The sequence below is a fragment of the Hoplias malabaricus genome, chromosome 5 (assembly GCF_029633855.1).
Source record: "Hoplias malabaricus isolate fHopMal1 chromosome 5, fHopMal1.hap1, whole genome shotgun sequence".
Taxonomy (NCBI): Eukaryota; Metazoa; Chordata; class Actinopteri; order Characiformes; family Erythrinidae; genus Hoplias; species Hoplias malabaricus.
The window spans coordinates 23163306-23179998 of NC_089804.1; the positions used below are offsets into that span (position 1 = coordinate 23163306).

The 16693-nt window shown below is 35.0% G+C and overlaps 2 protein-coding genes across 2 annotated transcripts; both read right to left on the bottom strand.

Annotated features, from left to right (window-relative positions):
• Positions 1-193: 193 nt before the first annotated feature.
• Positions 194-9793, bottom strand: csnk2a4 (casein kinase 2, alpha 4 polypeptide). The gene is made up of 13 exons (XM_066670331.1): positions 9637-9793; positions 7648-7872; positions 7218-7329; positions 7035-7136; positions 5984-6034; positions 5747-5806; positions 5563-5646; positions 5019-5129; positions 4798-4899; positions 4342-4442; positions 4057-4205; positions 3813-3902; positions 194-3470 (listed from the first exon to the last, which is right to left on the bottom strand). The coding sequence occupies exons 2-13, from the start codon at positions 7746-7748 to the stop codon at positions 3358-3360; spliced, it is 1176 nt and encodes a 391-aa protein (XP_066526428.1). The 5' UTR covers positions 7749-7872; positions 9637-9793; the 3' UTR covers positions 194-3357.
• A 926-nt stretch (positions 9794-10719) lies between these two features.
• On the bottom strand, positions 10720-15125 carry ube2v1 (ubiquitin-conjugating enzyme E2 variant 1). Its single transcript, XM_066671471.1, has 4 exons — positions 14997-15125; positions 13333-13481; positions 12408-12533; positions 10720-11734 (listed from the first exon to the last, which is right to left on the bottom strand). The coding sequence occupies exons 1-4, from the start codon at positions 15016-15018 to the stop codon at positions 11588-11590; spliced, it is 444 nt and encodes a 147-aa protein (XP_066527568.1). The 5' UTR covers positions 15019-15125; the 3' UTR covers positions 10720-11587.
• Positions 15126-16693: the final 1568 nt, after the last annotated feature.

Below are 16693 nucleotides of genomic sequence, written 5' to 3' on the forward strand. Positions count from 1 at the left end.
TGCAATAAATAAAACACGTTTATTTACACAAATATTCTGAAATACTACTCATCTACATTAGGACATACACATATGTACAGCCATTTCTGAGACTCATTTTCCAGTAGGACACGTATTCTATCAGGTCCAAAGAGCTTGCAGTTGGGAACTTCATTTACATTTTTATAATAGGTACAGTGGTACTGCAATAAACAATTATCCATGATGAGTACTCGTACTTCAGTATTCTAATTCCAAAAATATTATTTACTTAAAATAAGCGTGTTTCTAAAGGAAAGAAAAAACTGTCATATGTCAAGACAAGACAAAGACATGTTTCCTGCAATTGAAGATAACGAGATGCTGTTGTATCATCATCAGAATGACACCTAAACCTCACAATCTAAGCACAGACAAACAGAACCAGCTCCAGGCCGTTATATTTGCCCATGCTAACAAGGGATGCACCAGAAAACGTTTAGCCAAAATAGCTTTCATTTTCGGTTGAAAGAAAAAAGTAAGGTTTCCTGAAAATAACAAATATTACACAGGTCTAAAATAGTGACTATTAAAAAAATGGTGCAGATTTTACATTCAAATGCCTATGAGCTAGAATGTAACTGTCGTATTATTTATAGGTGGCTAGTGCCATGATGTAAATGCTGCACCATTTAAGGTGGACTGGTGGTGGGATATAACTGCTGCACCATTCAAGGCCAGAATGTATTGTGTTTATTTATTTTAAGTGTTATTCATTGTTTTATTAAGGTGTTGTCCTGAATTTTGAGTTTGAAACTGGCTGTGTGTTTTCGTTTTGTTGCAACACAAATGCTAACATTTGGCTAAGTCTGGCCAAATGTACCAACATTCTCTGACAAACACCAACTAATCTAAACATCAGCATTGTGTGCCCTCGATAAAAGTCTTAGAATGTTGTTCTTCACTCGCAGTATTTTCAAATGTTCTCTTTGCAAGAGCTCTGTAGATTTTTTCATAGCTTAATTTTTGGGATTCTCCATTGATTGGCTTAATAAAATTTTGACAGTTTAGAGGAGTCTATGCCCCAGGAACAAGGCCTCCAACTAAATCTTATTAAGCAGCAGTTAAGCTGAAATTTCTCAAAGCAAAGGCACAAAAACTAGGCCTGAAAGGCTGCAGACGTGGCTTAGAAATGGGATAGAAAGACAATGTCTTCTTTTTCTCCCAAGAACAAGAACACAACCACTTCTTTAGGCCCCTAACTGTGAACATGTGGCATTTCTTCACTAGTAAACAGTGTGTTCTAGTGTGGAACCAGAGGTTAATCTTATAGCTCATCACTCCAAATCTATTACAGACTGTGGAGAAAAGTATCAGAAACAAAAATCAACTCTCAATGTGTAGTTGAAATTACTGTAAAGCTGAACTCAACAATACTTTTGAGTAAATCTACTTTGTAGATTTAAGAACATGTCTTCATCAGTTTTCCCAGTGGTGCAACTTATGTGCTTGAACTGTTGTTTAAACTGCTGTCTGAGTTACAATACTTTTACTTGAGTATAGACTAAGGATTGTTCACAAACTTGCGACCAGTGAAAATGCATTTTTCTTCCCCTTTCCAGAAATAGATAATGAAAAAAATTCTCTCCAGAGAGCAGTCTGGGGTTTGATTCCCAACTGGAGCAGGAGCACCATGCTACACCAGTCGTTCTTGGGCTAGGCTCCTAACACTACACTAGCTTACATTTGTTGAAAAAAGATTAAATATTGCCATAATAAATATGTTTCCACTGTGAGATCGCTCTAAATGATGACGTTAAGAGTCTTGCCATATCAAAAATCTGTTTTATACTTAAAGGAGCATCCATTTTCCCCAACAATTCTTATGTTTTTAAACACCTTTTATTCTGACACCTAGGGACATGGATGTGTCAGATTCTGTACTAAACCCTATTTTAAATATGATGGACCCTATGTGAGGGACCCACACTATGGAACCTAAACTGGTTTGTTCAGGGACAAAAAAGCAATTAAATTTATTTATCTATTACGAGACCCACGTCATAGAAAAATAATATATTTTTGGTGGTAAAAATGACAGATTACTCCTTTAAAATGATGCTGAGTTAAAGTCATGAGTAAAATTGGAGAAACCGCAGCAACTTCAGCACCAAAATATTTTAAACTGTTGAAAATGTATAAATGCTGATCTAGGATTGCTTTGTCTTTGTCTTGCCTACTTCATTAAATTACTGAGCTACCATTATTTTAATCCAGAGACAATTCTTTCCTCCAATATTTCTGTGTGTTCCTCTGTTTTGGTCCGAAGCATTCCATCCACTTTCTCGAAGTAAAAGCTAATCATGTTCATCGGGAAAATGTGCTTAAGAACATTATGGTTACTATGGAGTCTAATGCTTCTCAGACAATGAGCAAATATCTCAAAAATCTCCAGCACACATTTGCCACAAGAACAGAAACCTGTAGGCAACACACACACACACACGACAGCAGTCCAAACGCTTCATGGTTTCAGGTAAAGAGTTTGTTTAACTTGAGGTGAAAACTTTTTGGGATGGGCTAGGGGAAGGTTTAGGGCAGTGTTTCCCAACTTTGGTCCTTAAGGCACATTTCTTTGCATATTTTTGGGTTTAAAATGCTTAAAAAAACTGAGATCCAACTAATCAGCTCTTAATTCTTTATTGCCACTAATTTCAAGTGGGGATTTCAGCAGGAAAAAAAGGAAAGGTGAAGTAGTTCCATCATATCTCCATTTCATCACTTGCACTTGAATACAGTTTGTACACATGCCAGTCATGATTAGTAAATTATTGCCTGGTTGCAGTTACTGGAGCTAAACATATTTTAAAGTTTATTTTTGTTTGTGCTGTTAGCTTGACAATGATAAATCTACATCACTTTGCAGATCTCATGAGAACACCTGTGAATGTTGGCTTTGAGTAATGTTTGTTTATTTGATCTTTGTGAATAAAGACAGTGGCTAATATTTATTTGGACTTAAGGTGCATCTGTTGCAGATTATTTTGTATCATCAGCTAAACAGCAAATCTGCCTACTTGTGGAAATTGAATTCAATCAGCAATTATTCAGCATATTCTTTTTATTAAATATATTGCAAATAGTATTCACCTAAAATTATTTAGCAGGCTTCAGTTTTAAAGGGTGTTAAAGCAGTGAAGGCTAAAATGTTCAGAGTCAGTGAGCCTTGAGGACCCTAGATGGGAAACATTGTTAGGGACGTCTTTCTAATTAACACCATCCCAGAGTTCTCCTCAGGATTGAGCCAGGAGTTGGTAGGTGTGGTCTGGCAAGCTGTCAATCACTCATCACCTGGTCCCAGGTGTGTGTGTGAAACATAAGGAATCAGGCACAAGCGCGTCACTGAGGAGCAGCAGCGGTGGGAACGGCTGCACTTAGGTTGTTGGCAGCTGACAGAACAGGGGAACCGGCCAGAGGTCCAAGAGCTGTAGAGGCCGGAAGTGCAGCAATTCCTGTTTAAAGAAAGGTTACTGTTTGTATGGAAACGTGGAAAAATAGTTTCAATAAAATGGTTTCACACTAGGAGTATCAGACACCAATAAATACACATATCCCAAATAATCAAAGCAGTATCTCCTTGATCAAAAAAAAAACCCAGCTCCACTTTTTTTGTAAAGTGTGCCATCTAGTGACACATTTTGTTGCATAATTTCTATTTATTTGCTGAGTTTAACACACTGGAATATATAAAATGGCATAATCTTTATACATGCCGTATTTTATATGTCCATTAATAAACAAAAAAAATAGAGAGTCCTTTCTATTTATGACACATACTGTGACTTAAGCCTCACCTGTGATCATACTGGCTGCACTCACTGCAGTGTTTGCTGCTGGGACATTAGTGGAGCCCACCATCCGAGGCTGCTCCTTTACAACGGGATCTACAAGACACATGAAGAGAGATAAAACATTAAACAGAGATCACCTCAAGCGACAAAATATAATTATAGAAACATTTATGGTTTAACTGTCTAGTGTTGCACACATTCCCTCAAGATTGTTGTTTATCAGTGCAGGAAGCTTTGGATCACTCACAGAAATAAGGGTGCTCCATGGCTTCCCGAGCAGTGAGTCGAGCCTGATGGTCATACCGCAGAAGTTTATCAAGGAAATCCAGAGCCTCAGGACTCACCAGGTGCTGGTTCTCGCTGTGAACAAAGCGCTCCCATCGCTTACGGGAATGTCTGGACAGAGGAATGAAGAGTAAAAGGAAAAACACTCAAATCACACAACCAATGCAGGTCTTTTAATTCAAAATATATTACCATGACTTTTACTCCAAACCGAATCAAGGTTTAAACCTCAAAACAGGCCACTCACCTTCCCAGAATGTCATTGAAGCGAGGCTCAAGTTCTATGTTGTATTTGTCGATGTAATCGTAGAGGTCTTCTGTTCCAAGGACTTTGGCTATTCTCACCAACTACAGAGTAACAGGTAAAGAACAGTATATGATCAGTTATTAGGTTAAAGCTAATCGTTATTTAATGGAAAAGCGGAAAAGAAGATGTATGCATGTATGTAATCGTTATTTATGACTCTATTGAAGCCAAAATCCATCTACAGCCTAGAAATAAGACAATGAGTTTACTGTCGTCCAGTGTCCTGTTCCTGAACTTTACACTGTTGGGTTACAAGAGATAAATAAATAAAAACAATAGTAATAATTTTTTAATGTTGTTGCCCTTCTACTGTAAACTACTTCTATTGTACCTAAATGTTAATTTTGGACAGCAATAAATATATTTCATAACATTACATAGTTTCCAGACACTAACTTGGTCGTAGTTATCATGGCCGTGAAAGAAAGGTTCCTTCCTGAAGATCATGCTGGCAAGCATACAACCAAGACTCCACATGTCCAGACTGTAGTCATACATCTAAAAAATAAAGCACAACAGCTTTAAAACATAAAATATAAAAATAAATAAATAAATAAAACAATATATAAATAATAAAAAAAAACTTTTAAAAATCAAAACCATTCAGAAAAACAGACCTGATAGTCCACTAGAAGTTCTGGTCCCTTGAAATAGCGAGACGCCACTCTGACATTGTACTCCTGCCCTGGGTGATAAAACTCAGCAAGACCCCAATCAATAAGACGCAACTGAGAAAACACAAGGTAAAAATATGTTCGTTCATACAAAAATACCTTTAAGAATAATTTTATTGCTGAAATGTGGATTATACCATATTTGATCATTGTAAAGCTGAACTTTTTTTGTTGTTGTTGTTGTTTACCTATATTATCACTGCAATATTACTATACATTTTACTTCATACAAAATGTCAGCACATCTATTATTTTTTGGGTCAGAGAATTCAACACTATTGCCAGATTGCTGCTAATACTTCAGCTGCAAGACAGAAAGTTAAATATCATAATTATTCTGTAAACAATATTAAACAATGTTGCATATCATTCAAACTGCTGCTATTGCAATCTAAAGACTGCACTTTTACGATTTAAATATGATTATACTCAGCACTATTCAAATACTAATTCGAATCATAAAATTGAAGACAAGCATCTCACTTACCTTCCTGTGTTCATGATCGATCATGACATTGTGTGGTTTCACGTCTCGGTGCATAATGCCCATACTGTGGCAGTAATCCAGAGCCTAGAGAAAAGCATAATACAGATAATATCAGTCAGAACAGTGAGATAATAATGGAACAATCATAAGTTTAATTTAGGTATTACACAGCGCTGATTCTCACCTTTAAAATTTCATACATGTAGAACCGGATGTCATAGTCTGTCAGAGTCTGATATAATTGCTGAGGAGGAGAAAAAAAAAAAATTAAAAAAAAAAAAAGACTAATTCATATAAATGTTTAAATCAATCAGTGTAATTTCTAATCCAAAACTATAATGACCTATACAGTGTTTGAAAATTTGTGGACAAGGAGAATTGATCAGAGGTCTGTTAGTTAAAAGATATGTTAAAAGCTCACCTTAAAATCTGTGTTGTTCACATGTTCAAACACCAAGGCAGGTGTTCGGGACTGCAGAACAGAGGAAACATAACATTTACTTTCTACCACACTTTAATGGTTTCACCGGAAGTGGTTGCAATTAGTGATGTATGATACATCGGCAGCCGATATATTATTTGCAGATATGTGGATTTTTGTAATTATTGTTATCGGTCCAATATTGGATATTTAGTTAATATTACAACCGATAACCTGGTGTCTTGTTGTGCTTGCGCGTATGCACTGACGCCTGTAAATACTCCACTATGTCTGCTGTTTGTCTGTACATATTTTTCCACAGTTTCCAGAATAAAATATCAGCGACGCTCAGTACACGCACACACAAAGCGGTGTAAACACACACAGCAGGTTAAGTGACAGAAAGATACTCTCAACCACCAGAGTGCAGGAGCCCTTCTTATATAAAACACATGAAAACAAATATAGAGTCATTCAGCATCTGAAGTTATTACTGAAACATGACGAAAAACGATTACAAACACACACTCCCTCGCAGCTGTTTTATACCGCTCTCTCTCTCCCTCGCTCTCCAAAGCAAACCCAGTGCTGCACTAATTAGGGCCCCGCTACAAAACCATTCATGCAGAACCAGCAGTAAATCTTTGATATAAATATAAAATGAACTACAACTAATATACTGAAAAGTTAAAATTAAAAAGTACAGAAATGTACAAAGAGGCTTGTCCTATGACATCCTACGATAAAAATAATTAGTTTTGCTTTAATCCAAAGTGCATTTGCTTTAATTACAAAAAGATAATATCGGTATCGGCTACTCCAAGGTGCTAATTATTGGTTAAAAATTTGAAATTGATGCATCCCTAGTTGCAATATATTATATATTGCTATACTACAGCTTTAACACATGAACATATTAAATGTAAAGTATGTATAATGTCTAGCACCATGTGTAAACATCCTCTGTGTTTATTAAAAGTTAACCTGGAAACAAAGTAAATGCAGGGATCACACAACAACAAAAAAATAATAATAAAAAACACTAACTCACCACTGGGTCTTTGACAATATCTATAAGGGAGATTATATTGGGTCCTCCTCTGAGGTTCTCCAGGATTTTTATCTCACGTTTTATTTTCTTCTTCTTCACAGGCTGAAGGAAAAAATTCACACCATTTACAACAAACTCGTGTCCCTGGCCTCTCAATAACAAACTGCACTATTCGTCACAGACCTTGAGAATTTTCACCACCACTTTCTCATTGTTTGTGATGTTGATTGCCTCAAACACTTCGCTGTACTTTCCACGTCCCAGTTTCCGAACCAGCTGGAAATCATCCTGGTTTCTACAAAACAAAACATGTTCGGATATTAAAGCCACTTTCATTTATTCTTATTAAATAAGCAATTATAATCTCAAATCATTCATAAGGTATTGAGCGTAGACCCAATAGGACAAGGTTGGGGCACATTATATCCTTCATGTGGATACTGGGAATGATAGACATTTGGGAATGATGAATTTAGGGTCCATAGAATCCATTTAATTTCATGTTTTTGTTGTAGGTATTATGTAAGGCGTGTCTGTTTAATTCAGTACCCCTAAGGGATGTAAATCATATTACTATTACAGAAAATATATTATTTTATTTTTAAAAACATACCCCCATTCAACCACATGGGACTCGTAATCCCAGTATTCTCTGGGCCGGTGTGTGTTCACTTCTGTGTAAACTCGAGCCCGACTTGGCACAGGTCCTGACATGTCCGACAGCTTGGCAGAAGCCCCTTTACTATATCACCACAAAAAACCCCAAACAACCAACAGAGAACTGTGGACGACGAGTTAGAGGTTGGGTGCCACAGGCGAAGGTGGCTCCACAGAACACCTGCAAATATAACACACAACAGGATTTCTGCACTTAACTTGAACACTTGTTTAGAGAAACAATTTTAGGAAACTTACAATTCAAGTCCAAATAGATTTCATGCTGAATATAGTAGGCATTGCAGATAAAACGATGTGTGCAAAGTTTTTAATATATACATAAAGTCATAAATCAGCATTAAATAAGAGGCCAAATCCACATCATAATCACTTGCTACCAAAAGCCCATATTAAATCTTTAATATGATTAACACTGTAATAAAACTGATAACTTTTTGAGGTCCAAGATCCCATGCTAAGCACCGTGTCTCCAAATTCAGGCTTAGAAATGAAAGTAAAAAGATTTTTTCAAAGTAATTTTGGATCATTTCTATTGGTTCATTCATTGTGAAATTCACACAATGTGAAGGACAGCTGCTGTGTTAAATTGATGTAGTAAATTAAAAATCAACAAAATGGATACACATGCTTTTGACTGAACAAAAATGTTTGTAGGAATTTTTTTTTTTTTTTTTTTACAGAAACACGGGTTTGATTGTTTCCATTTTGTGAGGTTTTTTTTTTCCATTTTGTTGCCTGGTAAACAAGCAAGGTTTTCCTCCAAATGAACCTGAGGATGCTATGTGGTCTAGATGAAGATTGTTGGAGGAGAAAAAGCTCTTAGTTAGCTTGTAACAGTAAAACCACAACCACTCACGGAGACTAGCGTCATATTTTCCATTAGATCTGTAGACAACATTAAAGTGACTTTAAAGTGTTTTTATTTTCAAAATGGAATATTTCAGAAAAGTGTATTTTTATGTCATTCAATCATACAAACTAATACAAAATATGCAGTCAAACCATTTAGCTGTGGTTCTGAAACCAGAAAAACTAACCCTTTTGCCAAAAATGTTTAGACACAAGATCAGTGTTTCATCTACAATTAAGGGTTAATGGTCATAGAGATATGGCAAAATTATCATGTATTTTCATCATGCACAACACATATATTATTTTGTCAGTCAATGTGAACTATTCATGAGATTTAGAAACTAAATTTAACAAATGTTCAAAATTAAAATTAATTTAGACTTATGTTCTCGAGTAACATTATTCACGATTTGCTCAGAAAAGCATTCTGCTAATCACACCAGACTAAACCTATCACAATAACGATAAAAGACTGTCAACTCTATAGGGAAAAAAAATTATATCTACGTAATAATTTTTGGGTAGAAGCAAAAAAATGAAAAGAAATATATGCCATTTTTTAAAAATAATCTCACTACATATTAATAACTTATGTTTTAATGTTTTATTGTCGCAGGACTCTTGAGATATATTTACCTGAAATCTATAATAAAATCTATTTAGAAGAGCAAAATGTGGTTGTAGGCCACAGTGATTCTCAGGTTGGCTTTAGGAGGAACAATTTTACCCGGTAGGCCAAAAAATATAATCGAAATATCATATTTTATGTAAATTCTATATTTGCCTCCAAATCGATCTGAATAATGTAAGAAATTTGTACGCATAGATAAACTGAATGAAAATGATCCACTTATTAGCCAACATGACCAAAGCGAGGACATATTCGAATATATCCGTTCGACCTTAAATTTGTACAGCCTCTCCATTCAGGCGCTTGGGGTCCCAGAATGTGTCTGCTGCACCATTTAAGGTGGAATGGACAATTAGACTCATACTGAGCATAGCTTAGCCGGTTTCTTTTCATATTTTCCGGGAAAAAAATTTAAAATGCCATGTTTGTAATTGGCCTTACCTCTAGGGTGAAAATATGCCGTTTGAAGATACACTTCGCTAAAGTGGCGACTGGTTTCACTCTTTTAGATGAAAATATTAGATCTTCAGTCCTAAGACAGCGTATACCGAGCCCCGCTGATAAGAGCGCGCGGCCGCCAGAGAGAGATGTACTGCGCATGCGTCAAACAGAATTGGTCTCTTCAATTCTGCAATGATTTGGATTAACAATGTTGCGATAATTTTAAAAAAAAAGTTTTTAACCCAGTAGGCCATTATTTGCTGTATTTTATCATTTAACATTAGGAAATATAAGGGTTTAAATTATCTCTATGTTTTGCAATTAAAAACAATTCCCCAGGGATGAAAAATATCTTCATAATTAAATATTTATATTTAAACCCACTGAATAAGATTGGTTAGCTTCTGGGGAAACTTACGCAGTCCGTTTTTCAAAGTAGTGTTGACCGGATCCAGGCTCCTGACCTCTACACCCAGGTGTAGAACATGCAGGTAGATGTAAGACAAAATAGTCCCCTAACAAAAACATTATCTTTTCAGATATACTATTTTGCCATGAACAAGCACATGTAGGTTGTTGCATGTGTGTTGTAGAAAGTCGTTAAATGTTCTTCAACCAACCATTCCACATCAAACAACTTTTTTTTAAAATAAAACAGAAAATAGTTTGTAGTTTCCTGCTTAAAAAGAAATTGGTCTAAGTCCAAGTCTTGAATAAAACAGCTGTATCCAGAACATCTGTGTGACATGATATATCAACAATAACACTAGCATGTTTTCAGTAACAACACGTAGAACCAGAAATCTGTGTTTTAAGCTTTAAGAAGATGGATGCCGGTGACAAAAAAAAAAAAAAAAAAAAATATTTAAAGAAGCTTCAACTGTGGTCAAACAAGTAAAATCGTCGCTGTAAAACTTGCTATTTCAAAAATGTCACTGAAAGCACTGCAGTTACCCATTGTTCATTATTACATTTTAAATAAAACATATTTCTCTAAGTACTAATATATTCAGTAATTAATATTTTAAATTTCACACATAAATGAAGTGTAATCCTAGTCTCTGTTAGGTACCATTAAAAGGCCCATATAGTATATTTTATTTTGCTCCAAGTGTTAAGGTTTGTTTTTATTTACCAAGACAATTACATTTAAATAAACATTTCCAACCTCTGCTTACTCTGGCTTCAACACTGATATCTTTGTATCAGTACTAATTCAAATAATAGTCCAGACTGAAACACTTCTTGTGACTTATGCATGATCAAGCATCCTAGGCTAAACAGGAGGACAGCATTGGTTTATGTGACATTCAAACTGGGCCATTTTGAACGGTAAGCAAATTTGAGCCTCTACAATCAACATCACATTAATTTCTGTTGATTTGCGTTCACTTGGACATGTGAAAAATCAGTGCAAATTCACTTTAAAATAAAACCAGTATCATCTACGTAGTTCATCCAAACACAGGCTGTTTCACCAGCATCTATGGTATGCCGTCACCTTTCTTTAATATGCACTGAGAAATTAAAACACACACACACACACACACACACGAGATTACACTTAATAAGAACATTTATGTTATTTGTACAATCTGCATGTATAACAAATAAAGATTTTAAAAAAGAAGATTAGTAAGATGTACAATATTTTGTATCGTATCGTCTGGTGCACACACCTCCCTTTTTTAATCTTTTTTTCTTTGTGGTTGGGTTTTTTTTTTTGTGCAATGGGAGCTCCCGAGGGGAGGGGAGTGCTCATTGGCAGCTGCAGCGAAAAGGGGACAGGGCTTGGTGTATAAGAGAAGGGACATTTTCAAGAGTCTTGGAAAAAAGAAGACGAGTATGTGGCTGAAGGTGTGTTTATATGTCAGTGTGCTGTTGTGTATGTGTGTAGGTGTACTGTGAATGGAAGCAAGTTGAGGGATGAAACAAGGATGAAGAAAGAGGCTCAGTTGCTGTAGATCTGTCCCTCCGGAGGCTGGGGAAGTTTCATGTTTTCTTTGCACATCATTAGCCTCCGGAGCTCCTGCAGAACCACACGGATGCTGTAAGAATTCTGCCATTTGGCCAATGAGGAAACTGCTCGCACATCAACCTGAAAAACACAACACACACACACTTGATGGGAGTTCATTACATCTGGTTTCCGCATACATGTATTTATTATTATAAATATATAAATAAAGTGATTAGAGCTGAATGATTTGAGAAAAGCACAACCGGAAGAAACACATATGGACACGGGGAGAACACAAATCTACAACAATTTATTAAGAAAATATTTTGGATATTTCCATTTTGTATATCATAATTCCATGATGCTTGTTGTCATGTAATAAATAAGTTAGCACTTTAATAAACCCAGTATAATCTATGCTGCAGACCTGCATGGTAAGTCAGAATTAAGATAAAACTTTTAAATAAGACATAAAATTTGGTAAAGGGCAAATTCTGATTTATTCTCTACACAATGTCAGTCACCATACAACTCCAAGAATGTTTTCTTGGTACAAGAATTTAATGACTTTTAAAAGGTGCAGGATTGTGTGTATTCTAGTTAGGATCGAAACTGCAGATTGGACACCTAATTTACGGTTTGTGACATTTCTTGATGTGTGTGATGATGTTCATATATACATATTTTTTTTTTTTTTATATGTCACTTCCAAAGTTGTAGTATTCAGAATGTATTTAACAACTCAACAAATGTAGAAAGAATAAAACCAGTTGTTTACTGTATTGTATGTTAACATATCCAAATTACTTACCACACCATTTGAGTTATGCACACCGTTTAAGTTGATCTTGGTCACAAATCTGACAAAGGGAGGTGTTTCAGGGTATTTAGGCCCACATTCCACCCTCAGGCTGTACATCCTGTTTTCGTAGATCGTCTGGAGACATATGAGGTTTATATATGTTAAAAAAAAGACATATCTGACACAAATCAGAAGCATACAAGAAATAAGTTAAGCAAAAGGCTTTAAATATCTCAAATAAAATAGACAGAAGAGCAGAGAAAAAAATCCTGTTCAAATAAGCCAAAAGAGATGCACAAACAAGTCACACTCATTTCCAGTATATTAACAGTGAGATATGAAGATTATTTAATGCACTGGAGACAATGTATATTGTACAAACCCATTTTCAAAAATGTTGGGACACTTCTTGAAAATACCATGGAAAAAACTATATCTATATTTAACATTCAGTTTTTTTCAATTATGAACATGAAAAATTTTAAATTGCCTCCTGCCAAACACCCTGGGACAGACAAAATACATGAAACACAGACATGCTTACCTCTGGCTCATATCACCATTTCTTTTAATTATATTTTTTTATTGTTCGGGAACTGATTGATAGTAACTTTTGCAAGTATCATTACTGCCAACTCTAAGATTTTCTTAAGATTTCAGCTGCTCAACAATTTGTGGTATATATCCTCATTTAACCTAGTTATTGTGATTTTAACATTTTGATCACTGCACTTTGATTCTTACTGTTAATTGGCACTTGGAAAAAGCTGGGGGGTAGCTTCTTATTGTACAATTATGGCCTATTAAATACTAGATAAATGTTCCTAGTTAACAGTAAATTCAGTTTGTTGTGGCAATTTGGCTTTAGGTTCAATACAAATCAAAATAATAGAAAACAAAAACAACAAAAAATTTCTGATCCAGTAACACTCACTCTGGGGGGTCCGATGATCATTCCTCTCCAGCGAGTGAGCGTCATGTCTTCGTCATCCTCCAGACCCCAGCTCACTGTCCCATCTCCCACTCCTTTCTGACCTTCCTCCAGCTCTTCCAGAAGCCGGAAATTACGGGGGACCTTTACGCCTGAAATGAGACAGAAAATGAGAGCTAAAATTAAAATTTGGATTAAAGCTGGCCTAACACATATTTTATTTGTAATTTATATTTATATATATATATATATATATATATATATATATATATATATATATAGAGAGAGAGAGAGAGAGAGAGCCTTATAATGAAGATATACCATGTACAAATAGTTTTACTTCTCTCATTTGTATTGAATTAAAATTATATTATAGGTTTTAAGAGAGGAAAACAAACAACAATGTTTATAGCATGGGTGCACAGGCCCATTAGCTTTAACAATTATCCCTTGCATATTGTATGACAATGAAATATTCAGAAAACATTAGGGGAACACATTACACTAAGGGTACAGTACTCAGAGTATTAAGTAATAAGACAGAATTTGCATTCTTAAATGATTACATAACGTTACAATCATTAAGTAATGCTAGAAACAAGGATTAACATGATCTTAGAATTGTATAAAATCCTGAAAGAATACTACTTAATAATATTCCTTGCTTCTTATAATTACCTGATGATTTATAGTGACATCACATAACCATTAAGTAAGGCTTGTCACTGTCTTACACATCCTGAATAATGTATCCTTATTATAAAGTGTTGCCGATATTATAATTAGTCAATAATGCAATCCTTTAAACGAGCAAATCCCTACTTTAAGTAACACACCATTTCTGTTTATATAAATAGAAAATATAGGTTGCATAAATGTATTCAACATTCTGCAAGCTGTGTCTTAAATTGTGCAAAAATGCCTTCTCTGCAAAGAACGATTTAACGCAGAAAATCAAAAGAATGACTCATCTGAGCACGGCTGCTCAAAGCTGTGCAAATCAGTGTTTAAATCACTAAAAGAGCTATATACAAATTAACACCAAATATTGGGCGGGTTCCAATCACTGCATCTCAGCTCGTTAGTTCTGACTAAAAATATATTTTAAACTTAAAATTGTGGCAATCTTAGAAAAGCCGAATAAAAACTAATGTATTCGGCCGAGTCGCGCTTGCAGGTGTGCTGCTGTTTCCGAGAAGGTTCCAGCACTTTCCGTGAAATGACTTTGCAAATATGTATGTTTTGTGGTAACTTAATGCTGCTTTCAACAAAAAACAGACTATTGCCTATTAAACATTAGGGCAGTTTAAGCCATTCAATGCAGAAGCCCATTTCTATGTAGCCGGATTCTTTTTGTAATTTCTCCATTCCACCTTAAATGGTGTAGAAGTACCAGTCTAGAGGCGCAGAGATATATACTTGTGATGCATGTTTCGGGCGCCAGAATGGAATTGCTGCAATATTTAAGGTGGAACGCCAGAATTCGAGAAAGAAGTCAATTTCAAGCCCACAGTTTCGTTAAAAGTTGGAATAAAACAAAACCGTACAGGCCTCTGTTTATACAAAGCGTCAGATACATAACAAACTTCCCACTGGACCTTAATGTAATGTTTTCTGATGTCATTTCGTTAATATTAAACCGCTCTTTCGATTCGAAGTTCGTTTACCTGATCCGGCGGCCGCCGCCATCTTGTCGCTAAGCAGCGGGAGCGCGCACGCTTTCTACACTTGACGGGTGGAGCGCGCTTTTCTTGCCCGCTTCCCAAATTACGCCCTACTCCCTACAGAGTGCACTAGATTTGTAGTAAAAACTGGTATTTACACATAATCTAAAACATTTTAATTCCTAACTAATATTTGGGTACGGTAGATGCAGTGTCCTCAATCCTAGTTAAAATGGATGTTTTGCTTTCTAAAGTATAGGTATGGAGCTACATTCGCAGGCAGCTTTTAAGATTAGCTCCATGAAACCACCAGTGGTTTCGAACTAGTAATTGTCACATTCTCTGCTTCGTAACATTTTTATTAAGACATTTGCATGATTAAAGTGTCATATGAAAGCTGGAACTGTGATCTTTCCGTTGAAGTGGTAATGTATGTAAACATAAAGACAGATAATGAGAAATCTGCCTCAAGCAAACCATGTGCAATCCTTATTTTTAAAAAAATATTGTATAAAGTTTTCATCTTATTATGCAATATCATTTAACGGCCAGAAGAGGGTAAACTAACCTTTAACTCCTTAATCAAGGTGATTGAGCACAGTTTGACACAATTTTTGACACTTTGGATATTTATTACCACAATTTTTCAAAAAGGACTAATATATACATTCCTAGTAAGTCCATTTTTGCTTGTTAGAACCTAATAATGCCCAAAATGGATTTTCACAGCCCAAACATAAACCATGCAATGTATATTTGAAGTAATTCATATATATATATATATATATATATATATATATATATATATATATATATATATGAAAAAACAAATTTAGTTTCCCAAAAAAAAAAAATACTATGAAATACCACGTGATCGTCTATTTAGACTTGAAAAAATATCAAAATTAATATATTTGGAGCACTTAAACTTTTCTGGTAAAGTTCTATAAATAAATCAACATCTGTGGCTCACTGTTGATGTTTCTAGAGTCATTTATGGTGAAGAAAAAAAACTGTAATCGTCTAAATTTTTTGGTATTTAGGAGTTAATTGGAAGCATATGTAAACTATATTAGGGTCAAAAACCACATATATTTCTAGTTTAAAGTGTCCTTTTACACAAAAGCCCAACTATTTTAATTTATTCCAAATATTTAGAAAGTAATAATCATTCAAATTTGGCAATTAACTAGAGCCGAAAAGGTTAAAGGGATATTCTGCATAAGTAATTAAATTATTTAATTCAATAAAATTTCCTATAATTTCAGTAGAGTTTTAATTTAATCACTAAAGAATACTCAGAAAATACTGCATCATTAGTTTATCTTTATTTCGTGTACTTGAGTAAATGTTGCCAGGGACTATACACCAACTAACTTAAAAAACTTAAAACAACCATGACATAAATTGTTCTGAGAAACAACAAATTTAGCAGGTCAGTAACACAAAGAAACCCTTTATGGTCTTCATAGCCTCCTAAGTGTAGGGTTTGGTTTGGCTTAGCATTAACTACTACTCATCATCATCATCATCATCATCATTTTCTTCTCCGCTTCTCCACTTCAGGGTCGCGGTATTAACTACTACTATATTACCATAATATTAATTACTGGTCTGTATTGAGAATAAAAATTGTTTTAGAAAATATTTTAGATTACTGCCCCCCTGCAGAGCTATAGACAAAATGTACTGTAAAAGGG

Excerpts from the sequence above, each read along its gene's own strand:
- csnk2a4 (XM_066670331.1), bottom strand. The coding sequence starts at position 7,748 with ATGTCAGGACCTGTGCCAAGTCGGGCTCGAGTTTACACAGAAGTGAAC. Across the intron at positions 6,035-7,034 it reads ATATTGTCAAAGACCCAGTG|TCCCGAACACCTGCCTTGGT; the intron begins GTGAGTTAGTGT and ends TCTGTTCTGCAG. Across the intron at positions 4,900-5,018 it reads AACTTCTAGTGGACTATCAG|ATGTATGACTACAGTCTGGA; the intron begins GTCTGTTTTTCT and ends TTTATTTTTTAG.
- ube2v1 (XM_066671471.1), bottom strand. The coding sequence starts at position 15,018 with ATGGCGGCGGCCGCCGGATCAG. Across the intron at positions 13,482-14,996 it reads GGCGGCGGCCGCCGGATCAG|GCGTAAAGGTCCCCCGTAAT; the intron begins GTAAACGAACTT and ends GTCTCATTTCAG. Across the intron at positions 11,735-12,407 it reads TGCATAACTCAAATGGTGTG|GTTGATGTGCGAGCAGTTTC; the intron begins GTAAGTAATTTG and ends TGTGTTTTTCAG.